At 36.6% G+C, this 17,583-nt stretch overlaps 1 protein-coding gene across 1 annotated transcript in view; it reads right to left on the bottom strand.

Moving 5' to 3' along the window:
• Window positions 1-17,583, bottom strand: part of LOC122805601 (THAP domain-containing protein 2-like) — a 59,554-nt gene that overhangs the window by 35,502 nt on the left and 6,469 nt on the right. Inside the window, exon 2 of the mRNA XM_044075838.1 lies at window positions 7,623-7,714. Coding sequence (XP_043931773.1) covers window positions 7,623-7,702 — 80 coding nt within the window. The 5' untranslated portion in view covers window positions 7,703-7,714. The remainder of the gene's footprint in view (window positions 1-7,622; window positions 7,715-17,583) is intronic.

The following is a 17,583-nucleotide window of genomic DNA, read 5'->3' as shown; positions in this document are numbered from 1 at the left end:
ATTAACTTCCTGGATGTGTACATATATAATGATGGACATACATTTCAATCCCAAATCCATAGAAAGGATACATATAGTAACGGGTACCTACACTTTGGTAGTGCTCATTCATACCAAGTCAAACGTAATATAGTAAAAGGCCAATGCATAAGGGCGGCTAGAATGACCTCAGTAAGGGAGCATATGGAAAAAGAGCTGTCCTTTATAGGAGGCCTATTTTTGGAGAAGGGATACCCTGTCAATATGATTAGAGATATCACAAAATATGTATCACAACAATGGGGGCTTCAATACACACCTTTATTGGGAATAGGGATAACCAAGAAGAAGGATAGAACAATTGATGGCGATGAATATAAAAAAGCATGTATATTCAAGTATGGAAAATATACTAATGAAATTAAGGGAATTCTTACCACAAATTGGAACATATTAACAAGTGACGTAACAATCAAAGAAAGGATACCCCATAAACCACAATTTGTTTACAAGGCAGGAAACAACTTAAATAGAATTATACAAATAAAATCTAATCAGAATAAAATGAATAAGGTGAGAAAAGTAGGGACTAAGAAATGTGGTCATTGCAATTATTGCAGATACATATTAGAAGATTTAAACATCACATTAAAGAATATCACACATACCAAAATCACATTTAGACATGGGAACTGTCTGACAAAACATCTGATTTACTTGGCTATTTGTGATATATGTCAGAACTATTATGTGGGGAAAACGGATCGTTTTTTCAAAAATAGAATCTATGACCACATATATTGTATTAACAAACTGGATACGAATAATGCTCTGTCCCGTCACCTCATCCATAGCCAAGGATGTAGTGGATTTAAATTTGGTATACTTGAGGTAATAACACCTAACCCTAGGGGGGGTGATATAAAATCATTAGTGAGTGAAAAGGAGATTAAATGGCAGCTAAGACTAGATGCAGCCACACCCCCTGGGTTAAATGAAGTTATTCCTACTAAACCCTTAGTTAAGATATAAAATATAGAATATCAAATATAAAATAATAGATTACCGATTGTTTTAATCCCTATCCATCAAGTTATGTGGAGGGTTGCATTTGGACCTTAGCATCATCAGTAAAAAACATATTTTGATGTCCTAATGATGTGGACACTTACATCTAGGGTACATCTTTGGACACTAGTAGCTATTATGGGTGGTGTTTGACCATTATTACGGAGCCAATATGGAAGGGGTGGAACATCTTTACTATTTTCAGTACCTTTGAATTTATGCACCGTATACAGATATCACTATTACCACAACCAACAGGTTGAAGTAACAAATTAATTTAAAATCAAATTAATTTAAACACTTTAAATATTATAAAGTACTATTATTAATATTAACAAATAACAACAGTGAATACATGTGTAAGAATGGATAACACAGTATGAGAGTTTTATTTCACCAGAATTTTATTTAAGTGTTTCATGGTAAAAAATCTTTTAAAACATATTGTACATAGATTAGGATTCATTATGCCTGAAGTAATTACAGTCATGGAGTTATTTTATGCTGATTTTAATTGTTAATATATGGAAGTATATATATATATTTCAAATAATATATGCTTAGTGCATAAATCATGTTTTAGTTATGTGAAATATATTGATTGTTATATTACATAAGGTAATACATCACTATACTTTTAAATAATGACAAAATGAAGCTCTTAAGCTAGATTGGATAATTGATGTAAATGGCGGGCTTTTAGGTATTTAATGGGGAGAATTTTTACTAATAATGTTCTGAGGAAGTCTAGTAACCTAGATGAAAGCGCTCAACCTCTGTGTAGCATCTTCGTTTTGTTGTGGAAATAAAGGAAACTATCCGTTTTGGTATCCAGTGTCCTGCTTTTTGGTGCATGTGCCGTTGTGCTTGTGCACTAGTTGGAGTATTCAGTTGTAAGAGGACATTTTTCTTCGAAGTTTCAAACATAACAGAAGTACTACTTTCCAATATTGGAAAATTTATGGAGATTGGTTGTCACAGACATATACAAGTAATGGACTATGCAGGACCCATCAAAAAGAGAGAGACAGGGAAACCAATTTATTCCTATCACATGGTCATGAAGAAAATGGCTCGTTTATTAAGCTGCATTTAAAATGTTCCCTGGAGGAATAAAATCTTTTCTGAACTACAGTAGGCAGCTGAACCATGAAAACATGGAAAGAGAGAGAAATGATTGTGGATCATCAGCAAACGATGGCAAAAAGAAGCTTTACCTGCAGCAAATAAGTGAAGGAAGTACAGAGAAACCATCACTTAACTGAATTATAAGAAATGGACAAAACATGTGAGAAGCTATAAAGTAAAAGTTTAACTGTGGGGAAAAAATAGTTAGCAACAAATATATTTTAATAAAACAGACTTCAATTCCTTAAACGTGAGATGATGGGGATGCAGACATTATGTAATGTGATGTTTAAACTGTGTCAAAATGCAGAAAATCAGCAAGTAAAGGCATTGTGAAATCATTCATGGACACTAGGGAAAAGACAGCAAGTGTGTCTCTAAGTCATGAGGGAGGGACCTACAGGAAAAGCAGATAACCTTAATGGCTGAGAGCTGGAGTCTCCCTAAATGTCACTGCAGTCAACTACTACTTATATCAATACATCACCATCTGTCTTGACTGCTCAGTCTAATAAGTGACTTGTTTTGGAAACAAATTAAGTTTTTAAGGTGTCGTAAAGGGAACTTGCCAGAACTTAATTGTGTGAAAAGCATGACAAGGTGAGTATAGATCTTAAAAGTCAAAAGGTGACCAAGATACTGCTGAAAAATAAAATTGTTTTAAGAAATAAATGCTGTTTGAAAGAAGTGCGATAAAAGGGCACTGCAGACTGAAAACAGAGTGGAAAAGGCTAAAGAATAAAACACAACAGTACATTGAACTTTGACTATAGCTGTATTTCTTTTAAGTATGTACAATAAAATGTTAAGATACTTTTACAGACTATTGAGTAATACGTTAAAACTACATGTTAAGGTTAAGTTAGATGAAAAAGTTTTCAAATGACGTGAGAACAGGGAAGATAGCACACTAACAAGTCCTCATCTCAGCCTCCATCTTGCGTGGAATATCAAGATGCAGTTTGTTGCTTTTATGCCTAAAATACTCACTGGAGCTGCACTAAAGTAATGCACATGTATCTTAAAAACATAAGTCCAAACTGCTCCTATCACCCTCAACTACTACGTCAAGTTCACAGCACTATGGAGATGGTGGAATTCTCCACCTCTGCTTAATAGTGTTGGACATCAGATTTCTAACATAAAAAACAATGAAAGGGGACTAAGATGCCTTGGCTCTTGTAAATTTATTATTATTTTATTTAAAGTTTCTTATTTGTTTAATTTAATTCCCCCCCAAAACTTCTCAGCATTTGACCATCAACTAGTATCAGCTCCTCTCCTCATTCAAGTCTACTGGACTTGCCTTAACCTCTCTCTGGCTCAACTAGACCCTCGTCAGGGGATGGTGAGAAGACTGAGGAAACTGGTGCAGCATCATGCTGCTGTTGGAGAGTGTGCCCTACCCCCACCTTACAAGCTTTTGAGCTCTTCACTGGCTGCCTTTGGGAGGTTCATGCACACTTTCATGAATGTGAACACTCTTGATCGCATGTTGTGCATAGCTCACCAGTCTTTCTTAATGCTGTTACTGCAGCGAGCCCAGGCAGCTTCCTTCCCCCACCAGGATGGGTGAGCCAATGTTGTCCTGTAATTACCATCCTCTACCTCCTGGTTCCTCCAGTGCCCGTGCTACTAGCCAAACACTGGTCATCTTGGACACAGTCTGGGCTTTGCCCCTCTGTGCCATACGTCTGGAGTATTGTTTGTGCAGTTGACAGTTTTACATTCATCAGTTCAGGATCTGAACAACCAGACTTTCAAATCTTCTTATTTCTGTTACCAGAGATTCATGTAAATGGGACTTGAGAATAAGCCATGGAATTTCACAATAAGCCATAGACTTTGCTTCTGCCACAAGCCTTTTATTGCCAGGTTCAGAGAGGATGAACTTTGTGCAAGTCTCCTTCGACATTAGCTCTTTTTCCCCTAGGAATATGATTCTTCCAATACCGCTGGGGATTTTTCTTTTTCTGAGCTCTTGGCTATGCAGACATCAATGCTGCAAACAGGTATAGCTGCTTATAGTATCAAAGTGGGCAACTCTGCCAGTCAATTTTGAAAGTATGGATGTGCTGTTGCCTAAGTGCTGCAAACATCCCTTGGACATATCCTTTTTTTTTTAATCATCTTTATTGAAATTATCATCACTTATGACACAGGCAGTCATACAGTTATATAAATGAAAATAAACAATACTGATATAGTCTTAATTACAAACATTATATATCACAAATAATCTTCTGTACAGTCATTGTCAATCTAGCATTACATAGCTCAGTCAATTCCTGTCTTCCCTTAAACCTTATTCCACCTCAGAAACATTATTCTGCATGTACTGTTTCCACAATGCCCCTTACACTATGTCCATAAGTTCATAGCAGTTTACTAGGCTAATGGCACTAAAGCCCTGACAAGCCTAGACATATGTATCCCGAGTTACCCCAGTTCTCAGTGGTTAAGTAAGTGAACTTTGCAGAGGTAAGGGTCTATGGTAGTTAATAACTTCCTCTGTCCAGGAAGGACATAGGCACCACCCCAGGACAGAATGCGGTGTCAACCATCCATTGATCTAGGTTGTGTTAGCAATGTGTAATTTTGCACCTACCCTTTTCCAAAATCCCACTTCCAGTTCTTTTATCCAAGTTACTACATTCACTACTTCACATAAGGTTGGTTTATACTTTGGCTTCCATTTTCTAGTTATTGATTTTTTTGACAACCACTAGGATTAAACTTAGAAAGGCTGTACTATGTATAGGCAATTCAGATTTTGTATCCCATCTCAAAAAAAATATTTCCTTAGCTACACCAGTTTGCTCACCCAGTATTTCTGACAGAGTAGTCTGTAGGGAGTTTTTTTTAAACATGACAACTCATTACACCCACATAGATAAGTTCAGAATTACCACTTTCTTCCCCATCACACCTCCAACATTTGCAATCTAACTGTAGAAAAATTATTTGGAATCTGCTTGGGGTATAAAAATATCTATGAAAACACTTCCAAGCAAAAATTCTAAATCTTCCAGACTTTGTCGCATATTTGGGAGCCATACATATATCCTCCTACTTTTTTTTTTTTTTTTTTTTTTGTGAATTGCTTATCCGATCTCTCTTCCCAATCTTTTCCCATCTCCTCTGGTTGATTGCTATAGTTACCATGCAATATTTTTATATGCCTTACTAATTATCCCTGTTATTCTGTTCCAGATTCAACTAAAAATTGTACCAGTACTGGTCTTTCACTTAGGATTCCCTTAGCCCTTTCTCTTTGCCTATAATCTAATAGGGAAGGCAGTCTCTAGCCTTAGGGCCACTAAGGGGAATCAGATCTCAGAAGTATAAAAAGTTAGAAGACAGTACTGACCATGGAAACAGTGGCTACAACTCTGTCAGTCCAAATATAATCTTGGCCTCTTCCCATTCTGTTACTTTCCCTCCCTAATCATTTGCTCCTAATACTTTGGTTCCTTTGCAAGTTTTCTCCAGTAAATTCCTGCCCCTCTTTCCTATTGTCCGCACCCGTAATTGCAGTCATCCCTATTGGCAGAATCACCTTTCTCCATTCCTGTGTTGGTTTAGTTATTAGAATACTTTGTGCGACTTTATGAATAGAATATCCTGTATGGCTATTGTTATTCTCCTAAAGGATCTATATCCAAAATCCCACTGTCTCCTTGTTTATTAGCCCCCTCCCAATTCATCATTATCCCTTTCTACTTTGAATTACAGCTTTCTGTTTCTGCAATCTATGGGAGCCTTAATCCACATAATTTTGTTGGACGGCTCTTGCTTACATGCTTGTCACTAAATATTCAACCTCTTACTTTACTAACAAGAGTTATTTTGTTGTGGATTAGACATCTGCTAAATCAGCTTTTATTTAAGTGCCTAAGTTTAAACATTTTAAAGAATAAGTAAATTACATAACTCTGAACTGATGAGAGCAAAGGCAAACTATAAAACATTTTATTTAAACAGTAAATGCGTACAATGTAAAATAATACTAATTAAAAAAATCCTAAAATAAAAAGGTATAAATCAGGAAACTGTATTTTAAAAAGTTTTAAAATGCAAACAATTTAAAGTTTCAAATATCAAAGGCATGTCACCGATGATCAATACATTATATTAAGCAACGCTACTGAAAATAAAGTATCAGCAAATTTGGCATACTCAGGACTATTCCGGGTCATTAGTGCATCTGTTCACATGTCTGTTATTGAGAGTAAAGTCTACATAACATGTAGTTTATTCTTCCAATTACTTCTAAACATCATTACTTCACTGGAGCACTTTATATAAAATAACTAAGTGCTACTTCAAGACCTGTATTTTTTTGCCATTTTATGTAGACTAATAATTTATATTAAACATACTCATAAATAAATTGCAATTATATCACAATGTGAAAGATGCTGAGAATAGGACTGTGTCACTGATCATAATGGAGCCGTTAATGAGTTTAAAAACAGATAAAAAAATCACCTAAAGAGCAAAGCTCAGGATGTGAGTTTTTAATCCCTTTGAAGAACATATCAGCAAAAAGTTAGGATCAGTAACCCAGTCATTATTCTTTGTAATACATGCAGAGTTTTAGCCGCCCCAATGTACTACACTATAAAACGTGTAAGAGTATGAAGTATCCGATAACTTTACAAGTGGTGAAACACTTCACACTACCACAAAAACAGCAGCAAGAAATAAAATGTACCTTATAGCAAACAAATTTAAAAGCTGACTCTCTGCTCTCTCATTACATTTTTTTTTTGAGACTGACAGCACAAAGTGGCTAAAGTTTCAAATTTGTCTGCAGGTTTTTTATGCTGTTCTCTGGTTACGCCATATGTATGGCAGTGCAAGCCTTTCTAGTAACAAGGTTCCCAAGTATTAATCTTGCTATAACAAGTTTGTAACTGCTGTGTTCTTATATATGAAACTTGATACAGAAAGACTATTTTGTACCAGTTTCAAAGCATAAGCAGTATGCTTCACATGTTACAATATATTCCACAGTAGATGGTTATGATGGAAGGCACCTATCTCCAACTACAAATCACAACATGCAGTAAAATGCTGAAACTTCTGAAATGTGCATAACTGCTTTCCATTTATGTCTTTGTGTTATCTGAAGTACATTAATGCATCAGACATGCATAGAACAAATTTGAACTGCAGTTTACATGAAAACAGACCAAACTAGGATGGCCATAGATGCTAGTATCTTTTATTCTGCAAGAGTTACGGTATAGGTCAACCAATGCAGATATTTCTCTGCATCATTTGGTGTTCAACTAAATCACAATGCATTTTCAAGTAAAACTTGACCATCTGTGCACTAGTACATTCAAATATAGCTTACTGTATAGTTTGTCTGCAGACAATATAACTACAACATCCTTAACTTATTTACGTTAATTTTTTATAGTTACTCATCCAGTTACCTGTGGAATGTAACTCCCTGCTGTCTTGACTCCAGTGTGTTTCTGGAATTGCATCCATATGCTGCACATGAGACAGGCATCGTGTTTACTGTCTGTGAATATGAAAATAAATGCATTCAGAAAGAATTCATGTTATCCATTTCTTGTATTCAAAATTTGACTCCGGTTCAGACATTTCTTTTCTTCAGCCAGTAAAGATTACAATCCCAGCGGATGCTTCCTTTTCTTTCATTGAAAGGTGAAATATTACCACTTTGAGTCTCAATAATACAAGTGTTTTAATAACTCATTCTTGGTTTCCCTCTCTATTCTCACTCTAAGCTTAGGTAGGTCATCTGGGTCTATGAAAGCACAAAAATGTGCTACGGTGTGCAGTACCAAGTTCTCAGACTTCCACAACAACAAACAAAATGTGACATGCAACCAGCCCCTCTCCTTAATGTTAGTGTAGCTATGCAGCAGCCCTTCTGTGGCTTCCTCCATAAGCTGCCCAAACACCTCCTGTTCTAGGACATAAAATGTAAATAGTCATAACATCATTTAATCTGGAAAAAGGGCCACTGAAGTAAGGAAATGCTGGAATTTCCTTTTCCAATATCTCACAGCTTAGCACATTTCTGAAATGGCTGCAGCTCCTGCGAGTTCCAGCCAGTGCATGTTGGGAAATCTGCATGCTGGAATAGGTGGGTGGTTAATGCCTGACATCCTTTGGTTGCCAATTCAATTCCTAGCCAGTAAGCAAGCACAACATGAAAAATACAAAAAAATCGTAAAATTACAGAACTCTGTACTTGGCTGGCTTGCAAGAAAATCCATCTGTAGATAATGCAATAAAAGGCCATTAAAGCACAGGGGAGGATAATAAGCACTCACAGACCAACTGATATAGTGGCCATGTTGTATCTTTCGGCTTTTCCCGATTAGGGGTCGCCACAGTGGAACTCCGGTCCGCTAATGATTGGCGGTAGATTTTTACGTGCCGAGTTGCCAGCTCTGACGCACAACCTTCAACGAACGTACGCCCATTCATGCATGTCTCCACACAGAAGACGCTTTAGCTGAGAATCGAACAGGACAACGTCTTACTGTGAGGCAACAATGCTACCGCAGCACCACCACCACCGCAGCTTGATATAGTGGCCATACATATGCTATATCAAATTTCAAAGGTTGTCTATGGTGAGTAACTGTTGGGAAAAATTCCAAGCAGTGAAAACAAAACCTCCTTAGAAGTCCAGAAGACTTGGAATATAGTCCAGTGATGCCAAGTGAAGGTGTGAATACAGGATGGAGGCAACTCAAATATCCACAATGAAGGCATTTCTGAATGAAGTGCTGGAATGTTAAGGCCAGCACCCCACCCACCACCATCATGAAGTAGGCTTGACAAAAATGGATTTCCCCAATATACAGATGGCAAAAAAAACAACGTAGTCAGAAATCCACTTGAACAGTGACTGCTTACCTACTACAAACCTTTTCCTACAGAGAATGAAGAAAACAAATGAGTTGTATTTCTCAAATCATTCATTCATCAAAAATAAATCCTGATGTGACAGTGCATATCCAAGATATGAAGGAACATCTTCCCTTGATTCTACCCCAGCAAGAAAACAGGAAGATAAACATACTAGTTTAAGGCAAGGTTTTGCTTTCAAGAAGAAATTTTAGTCTGAAGGAAGGAATGCCTAGTCCTTGTGAAACACCAAACAGTTCCTTACAAATACACGTGTACAGCTCCTACAGACAAGGATGACAATCAACAAGAATAGTATTTCCTAAGAGATGAACATCAGAGCTACTGAACAAGTAGATTAACTATGGGAACAATCATAGAAGGTTACTAGCCTAATGGCCCCAGGGCCCTTACAAGTCTATCCAAATTCAATCCACGTTCCCAAGGGTGTCTGGTTCAAGCATAAAATCAGCACCTGTTACCCCCTGTCCAATAGAGACACAGGTAAAACCCCCAAGGTATATCTCCACATACCAAGCCAAGCATCCAAATTAAGCTTAAATAGGGCCAATGACAGGCTTTGTCATGAATAGGAAGCTTGTTCCAAAGTTGGGGCAACCTCTATGAGACAAATCTGTCTCTCCAGCAAGCTCTGTTGATACCACATACCAGGTTAATGTCCTTTGAGCCTATTAATCATGAAGTTAAAGTCCCAAGAAGAAGAAAGGCTTTTCAAAACTGGACCTATTTAAGGGATGCTTAACCAGCTAGTGTGGGCCAAAATTCTGCCCTCTACAGATATGTAGAGATGTCAGAAAGAAACATGAAGTAAAATAATTAAGACCTAACACAAACCTGAGCCTGAAGTAAGTCAGGATTCTCCCACAAACTATTCAGCTGGGGCAGCATAGGATATCTCTCTGTCCAGATGTGGAAACTATCAGAAGAATGTCTAAGGGAAACGCTTTTTGGCAGCTTCAGTCACCTCAAAGATTTCCCTCAACCACAGAGGATCTAAAGGTACGGCTAACATCCCTAGTTGCAGCTGCCTGTCACACCAACAGACAGCAATTCCCTGGGTTTGCACTGAGACCGTTCATGTACCAACACAGAACCATGAACCTGAAACTACAGAGTTCTTGGCCATAAAGGGGCAACAAGGGCTAACTATTTTTTTTCCTGACCAATTTGCAGTAATGCATGGAATCAGAGGAAAAAGTTGAGAGTCATACAGGAAATTTTCACTGCCACAGAAGGGAGAACATGTCTCTTACTGAACTCACCAAAACATGGGAAGAGCCAATTTGCCATGCTGGGAAAACATGTGGAAGGGGTGTCCTAATCCTGGAAAATCCTGGCCACAGAATTTTCCTATCTTCAAGTTTCATCTTTGATACATATGTTCATAGGGGTATACTAAGCTAACGACCACTAGGGCCTTTACACACATAGCCATGTATCCCACAAGTTATTTTGCCTTAGGGGTTACTACCAGTAACCAGTTGTTGACTGTATTAAATTGGTGGACAGACTGTAAATCATATACACCACTAATGTTTAAAAAGACAATGGATGGTGTTACAGAGCTCAGACATGATGGCTGCCTAAGCCCAAAGCTCTGGACAAGACCTGTAGAAATCTGGATAAAAATAGTGTTCCCAGGGAGATAAAACAACTCGGAATGAAAGAGGAGTTAGAAGGAACAAAGGGATGAATATATGGCTGCTTTTGAAGCTGAAGATCAGGAAGAAAAATTGTGCACTTTGTTTGAAAAGGTAATCACAGTAGGCCATGATGCGAGTTATCTGAAACAAATGCTAGAACAGCAACACACAGAAGTGGAAAGCCTACAAGACTCGCAAGAAAATGAAACAGCAATTAAAGATGAGCTGTAGGAACAGATTCACAGAATATAGCAACTACAGACATAATAAAAACACAGGAAGAAAAGACGGATGATATTGAAAAGGGGATTCTGCTTTTCATTCTTTTGTCAATAAAGCCCACTGAGAAACTTCATCTGTGAATTATTTTCATTTGTTTGAAAGGAAAATGCTTGAGAGTCATAAAAAGCACAGGAACGGTCTAGAAGAATCAGGGGTATATTAGACATAAGCCAGAGTCTGGTGCGGAGAGATGGAGAAGATCAGGAGGAAGACTAGCAACAATAAAAATAGTGAACACATGGGAGACTATAAAGTATGAATCACATTTTTGAAACATGGCTTTGCATGAAAAAGTGGCAGAGAAAGACTGGAATTTGTTTACTCTGTTAAACGTGTAGGTATACTGTAAAGCATATACACCACTTTATTTCATTAATGTTTAGAAGAAGACTTAAAGGGAACAGAAATGTAATGACAAGTACAGCAATTTTTTTTTTTTTTTTTTAGTATCTGAATAAAACATATCATGATACATAAACTATATATTACACTGTAAAGCAGTTTTGTATATGGTGCAGTCAGAGTTATCTTTTCAGCAACAGGTATAAATGTTAAAGACATTAAAGGAAACAAGTGCTCTTAATTGAAATAACATAGGCTTTACACTATAATAAGATAAAAAAGCTAGGCAGAAACAAGTTTAAGTTAATATAATGCTGTGATCTTGGGCTGCTGTGGTGGGGATGGGGTGTAAAAATGTACTGACTATATCACATGTAAAATTAATATAATAATTTCCCTTGTTTTTACAAGAGTATGTGTCTAGATTAAGGTCCTTGGCTTAAGCAATAAACAACTTTATTCTGTTAGCATAAAATCTTGAAAAATAAAACAAGATTAAAGATATGAAAACGGTTTCTTGCATTGCATCTACAAATATATCAATTTGTTTTTTTTTCCATTAGCAAATACTCTCAGTGGGAGACATGAAGTCTGCAGCTCAAGACAGCTGGCCAGGGGAATTTTGTACATTGTGTTTTGAGTGAACTTCACAGTGGTTCCTTCATGCATCTGCAAAGTTATTTTTTTCTCACTGCTGACTAATTTTACATAGAGTCGAGCTGTCTGCAGGTGCAAGCAATTAATCTTGCAAGTCTGAACATTCTTTGCAGAGGGAAATGCAAAATGTAAAGGTAAAATGGCAAACAGTTCAATAAAAAGTAAAGTCTGAAATTACGTGACATGTATAAGAGATAGAAGCCTCCTCCGCACCCTCAACACTAATGTATTTAACAGAACTGTGCACAGCTTAGTTTTATTTGAAGGTAGCCAGTACACTTTTTTTGTAGGCTAAAATGTAATGTTTTCTGAAAGCATGCAAGCTGTTTTTCACATCTGGGAGGGGAATGCAGCTATAAGAGAACATACAGCAATCAGTGTTATGTGGGAACACAGTGTATAACATTAGCATGAGTAACCCTCATTTTAGATTAGGTTATAGACATACTGAAGAAAAACCAAACTGATGAACCAATGTAAACGAAAAGCCACCAGCCAGATGAATAAATCCAATTTCATAACGAAATAAACTTGTACGGCCTCAAAATGAACTTTGAAAACGCCAAAAAACAAACCACAAGTATACATAAGCGCTTTCGTTTAAAAGTTTTAAACTTCATCAGACAGTAAACTCCATTACATCACTTCCTTTTATAACCTTCACCAAATTCAAAAAAGTGCGCCAAATTCTAAATCAAATTGGAGCATGCTCAGTTGTAAATAAATGGAAGATAGAATTTTTAAGTTACCAAAAATCAAGGAATGCATAAATACAATGGATATGAACTAAATGAATGGAATTAATTATATTAAATACTAATATACATATTAAAATTGATTATGATAAATAAATACATATTATATTATTAATAGAAACACAAACTTACCCAATCTCTTAAAAAATTAAACTATACAAACAAATTTCACCCCCCCTTACCTATTATTTAATTTATACCTATAATTACCAATAATAGTATATACTATACAAAAAACATTTCATCCATAATTAAAATTAAATTAATTAAATTAAAGTCTCTGCGTCAGGAACCTATCCCTCCAGCATGTTTTGTTCATTGTGATGACAAGGTTTAGATCCCTACAGTGTGTGGCTCTGATGGATTGGGATTTCTCCAAGTGTAGCATGTCCAACAGCTCTGTGTTTGACATGGCCTTGTATGTTAAGCACAGATCGCCTCCGAGTAAACTATATGCGACAGAGTATAGCTGGAGTTTTATTAGTGGTTCTTGATGCAGAGAAAGCATTCGACAGAATAAGCAGGGATTTTAGGAGTATGGTAATGGAAAGTTTGCATTCCCTGATACAATAATGCTAATTAGGAGGACATATGAAGGGCTGGAGACAAGAATTAAAGTGGAAGTGTTCCTCACTGATAAGTTGTGTTTTAATAGAGAAACCAGACAGGATGTCCTCTTTCCCCTTTATCATTTACTTTATATTTAGTGCCACTGGCAAAGAAAATAAGGAACTTAGCAATGCAAAGATACATTTGGTATGGTAATCAAGAAAAGTTGGCATTAATCGGCAAACAATATTATTTTGTACCTGATAAATCCAGAAAAGGACATTTCAGTTTTGTGGAACATTCTGAGACAATTTCACGTCTTTTTGGGATATAACATTAATGAAGATAAAACAAAGGCTATAGCTGAAAATTAGGTACCCCCATACAAATTGGTTCAGTGATTCCCATATTTACAGGGACACTATAAGATGAAGTATAGAAGAGCATGGATTAAAACGTCTTCTGATTTAGCAGATAAAGATATGCAGGAACAGACTAAACAAAAGATAATACTAAAAATGAGAAAACTGAAGCTCTTGTTTATGGATATGAACAGCAAGACACAAGCAGTAAAAATGTTTTTAGTCCCTTCAGTTTTATGTATGGGTCAGGCATACTTTTATCAACCAAAGAAGATGTGGACAATAATTAATAAAAAGAGTTGATGGACTTTATCTCAGAAGGAAAGAGGGCAAGAGTTAAGTGGGGTAGGTTGAACCTTCCAATAGGGCAAGGTGGTTTAGGATTACCTGATTTAAAGGGATATTTTAGAGCTGCCCTTTTCTAAAGATCCCAATATCAGTTATTTTATCTATATTACAACATTCACTACTTTACATACAATTGGGTTTAGACTACGATTTCCATTTTCTAGTAACTGTTTTGTGGCAGGACCAGAATTAAACTTAACATGGCCTTACCAAGGCAATTCAGATCATGTATCCTAACTCAAAAGAATCAATTCCTTAGTTACACCCATTTGCTCACTTGACAGAATACTCTGTAGGGATTTTTTTTTAAGTGTACCAATTCATTACACTCGCAGAACATATGTTTCTAGTTACCTCTTTCTTCTCAATCACACCTCCAACATGTGCAAGTTATCTAAGGAAAAAAATTGTTGCGAGTCTGCTTGTGGTATAAAAGTACCTATGCAAACACTTCCAAGCAAAAATCTAAACCTCTAGACTTTTTTGCACATTTGGAAGCCAGACATATACCCTCCCATTATTTACTTGAGAACTGCTTATCCAACATCTCTTTCCAATCTCTTCTAACCTCCTCTGATTGATTCCTATAGTTATCGTGCAATATTTCATATACCCTACTAATTATCCCCTTTTTAACAGCAGCTTCTTTTCTAGATTCAACTAAAAACTCTACCAGAGAAGGTAATTGACTTAGGATTCCCCTATCCCTTTCTACACCTATAATCTAATATCGATCATTGATAAGGAATTTAGTATCTAGACTGCAGTCCAAATATCTTATTGGCCTCTTCCCACTCTTTTACCTTTCCCTATCTAGTTATTTGCTCCCAATACCTTGGTTCCTTTGCTAGTTTCTCCAGTAAATTCTAGCCTTGCCTATTCTCTGTACCCCTAACTGCAGTCATCCCTATCAGAAGAATCTCCTAGAACAGTGTTAGTCTTGGTGCAATCACAGAAGAGATTATACAACAGTACTGGTTACATACCCACTGCTTACCTATCCTACAGGTATAGCTATGTAATGCGTGTCAATCTTGTTCTTACGATATAAAATAATAGTTAGTGTATTTAAATTTACTAATGAATTGTAAGACAAGGATACAAGTAAAAAAATAAAAGGAGGTGTTTGTTTTGTCAATTCTCCCACAGCTGTATGCAGAGGCCCAATCTAGACCTTGTAATTTGCTGCAGAAGTAAATTTAATTTTGCAAACTATTTTCTTTGCACTTAGAATCTGGGTCCCTAATAACACCAGCTAGCCTAACAAATGTACATTATGTTTTTCTGTCTCCAAGTATGTTTATGAGTGTTCATATACAGACAATAACTGTGAATGCAAGGGGTGAGGTGAGTTGACAAAGTAGATATGCAACTATTGGAACTATATTCTTTCACAGGGTCTTGGCAAATGACCATTTTAGATCTGGAAATAAGACCTACATCTGTTTAGTGTCCTGTAAACTGGATTACTTTGATTACTTATCAGCAACTAATAAACAAATCCCAAATGCATCCTGCTACTGCCGGAGAACTTCTCTTTTGGGCATCAAGCAACATCTCACTTGAAATCTGAATATTGATTGACAAACTACTGACAGTAACAGTCATTCTAATGTCATTAATCTATATGGTTTCAGTCTGTTTATTTCAACTCCCACAAAGTACAACTCTGGTAGAGCCTCTACCTTAGAGTGGATTCCCTCCAACACCCCAAACAAAATCATCTGAATAGGTGTCTTATCAGATACCTTAGGTGATCACCTACAATAACATATCATAACCAAAAACAAAACTGGTACACCCTTGCTTGTAACATCTACTCCTTTAATAAGGACCAATTAATTATGGCACTAAATCAGTCATCTGGCAGCCTCTTCAAACCCTTCCCCTTGATGAAGTTGTAGTTCTGCTCCACTCAATTTTCATTAACATACTAAATGAACTAGCCCAATAATAAGTAAAGGAATCAAATCAAATCCTACACTCTGGCCCTCAAAAAGCACTACATTGCTCATGAGAGAGGGAGCTAGCCTGGAAAAAATGGAAGCAAGTTAAAACCATAGCTGACCATCAATACTGTAAAGGTCTCAGAAACTCTGCTAAAAATCAAATCAAAACAGATACTATATTAATACACATACAGCAAATTATAACAACTCCACAGTTTTTGGGACTGCAATCACCAGCTGTTTTTAAAACCCGTTATACTAATACAACCTACACATAGTTTATCTAACCAAACTGACAGCTTAGCTAGGGAATTCAATACCCACTATATCCAAACAGCAGCTTCACTTATTAATCCTTCAGCTCAGGCAGACTCAGGTTTCTGTCCTCCATTGTTAGCCCACAAAACAACTGTACTCAAATCATTTTCAATTTTTGCAATCAAAAAACTATTACTAACATTAAAACCTAGTACCCTTACTCCTGGTAACATATCATCAGAGTACTTAAAAATGGCTGCTGATGTCCTAGCCTTTTCTATCTCTATCTTACTCAACTCTCCCATCACTGAAAGCTATGTCGCAACCCTATGGAAAAGGTGGAAAATTTTCCTCTCCATAAAGGTGGCAACCTAAATGAGTTCTCAAACTTCATGCTTATAGACATACTGTCTCCACTATCAAAAATTCTGGAGAAAAGTATCTAGTTTCAGCTTTCTCAATGACAACTGCCTCCTTCCCCCAACACAATAGGGTTTCCATCCTTTTCATAGCACATGTACAGTTCTTAGTTTTATAAAACATATGTTAACCAATATCACTCTGGGAACTTAGTCTAAGCACTTTTTCTAAATTCACCCAAAGCTTTAGATATGTTATCCCATCAGAAATTGCTTCAAAAACTAGCTTGCCTAAGACTACATGAAATGTCACTATCTTGATTCTCCAACTACCTCTCAAATAGGCAACAGGCAGTAAAATGTCAAAATGACATCTTTCTTTCCTTGTCATTAAAGTGTGTGCCCCTCAGGGATCCATTTTAGGTCCCCTGTTGTTCAATACAGTCATTAATGATCTCCATCTAGCTTCTAAACAACCCATTATACAAGTATGCAGAAGACTCAACAATCCTCTTTTCTGCTAAAAGCATAGCTAAATTAAAAGAAGTCACCCAAGAGCCCTTCTCCACCATATAGGCCTAGCTGTCTGACATACAACTGCTCCTTAACCCTAAAAACAGAACTGGCCCTACTTAACTCAAAACATTCAATGGACTACAAAAATATTTTCAAAATATGTTTTTCTAAAGACACCAACATAGAGCTAGAAGCCAAACTAAGCTTCTAGAAGTCAATATTGAGGAAACCTTAACATTTGATCACCACATAAAACAAGCAGTAAAACACATCCACCAAAAGCTAGGTGCACTCTGTACAGTCATATAATATCTCAAAGATAATGCCAGAAAACTTATTGCTCAATCTCTTATCCCTGCACTACTTTATACTACTCCCATCTTGATTAAACAACAATACACTCAACTCTTACTCTTGGAACAGTGCTACAGTAAGGTGGTATAATCTTCAGTTAATTATCATTA

Source organism: Protopterus annectens, chromosome 6.part1 (assembly GCF_019279795.1).
Source record: "Protopterus annectens isolate FY-2018-M chromosome 6.part1, PAN1.0, whole genome shotgun sequence".
NCBI classification, from domain to species: Eukaryota; Metazoa; Chordata; order Ceratodontiformes; family Protopteridae; genus Protopterus; species Protopterus annectens.
The sequence above is the reverse complement of the archived record's forward strand: the minus strand, read 5'-3'. Positions and strand labels throughout refer to the sequence as shown.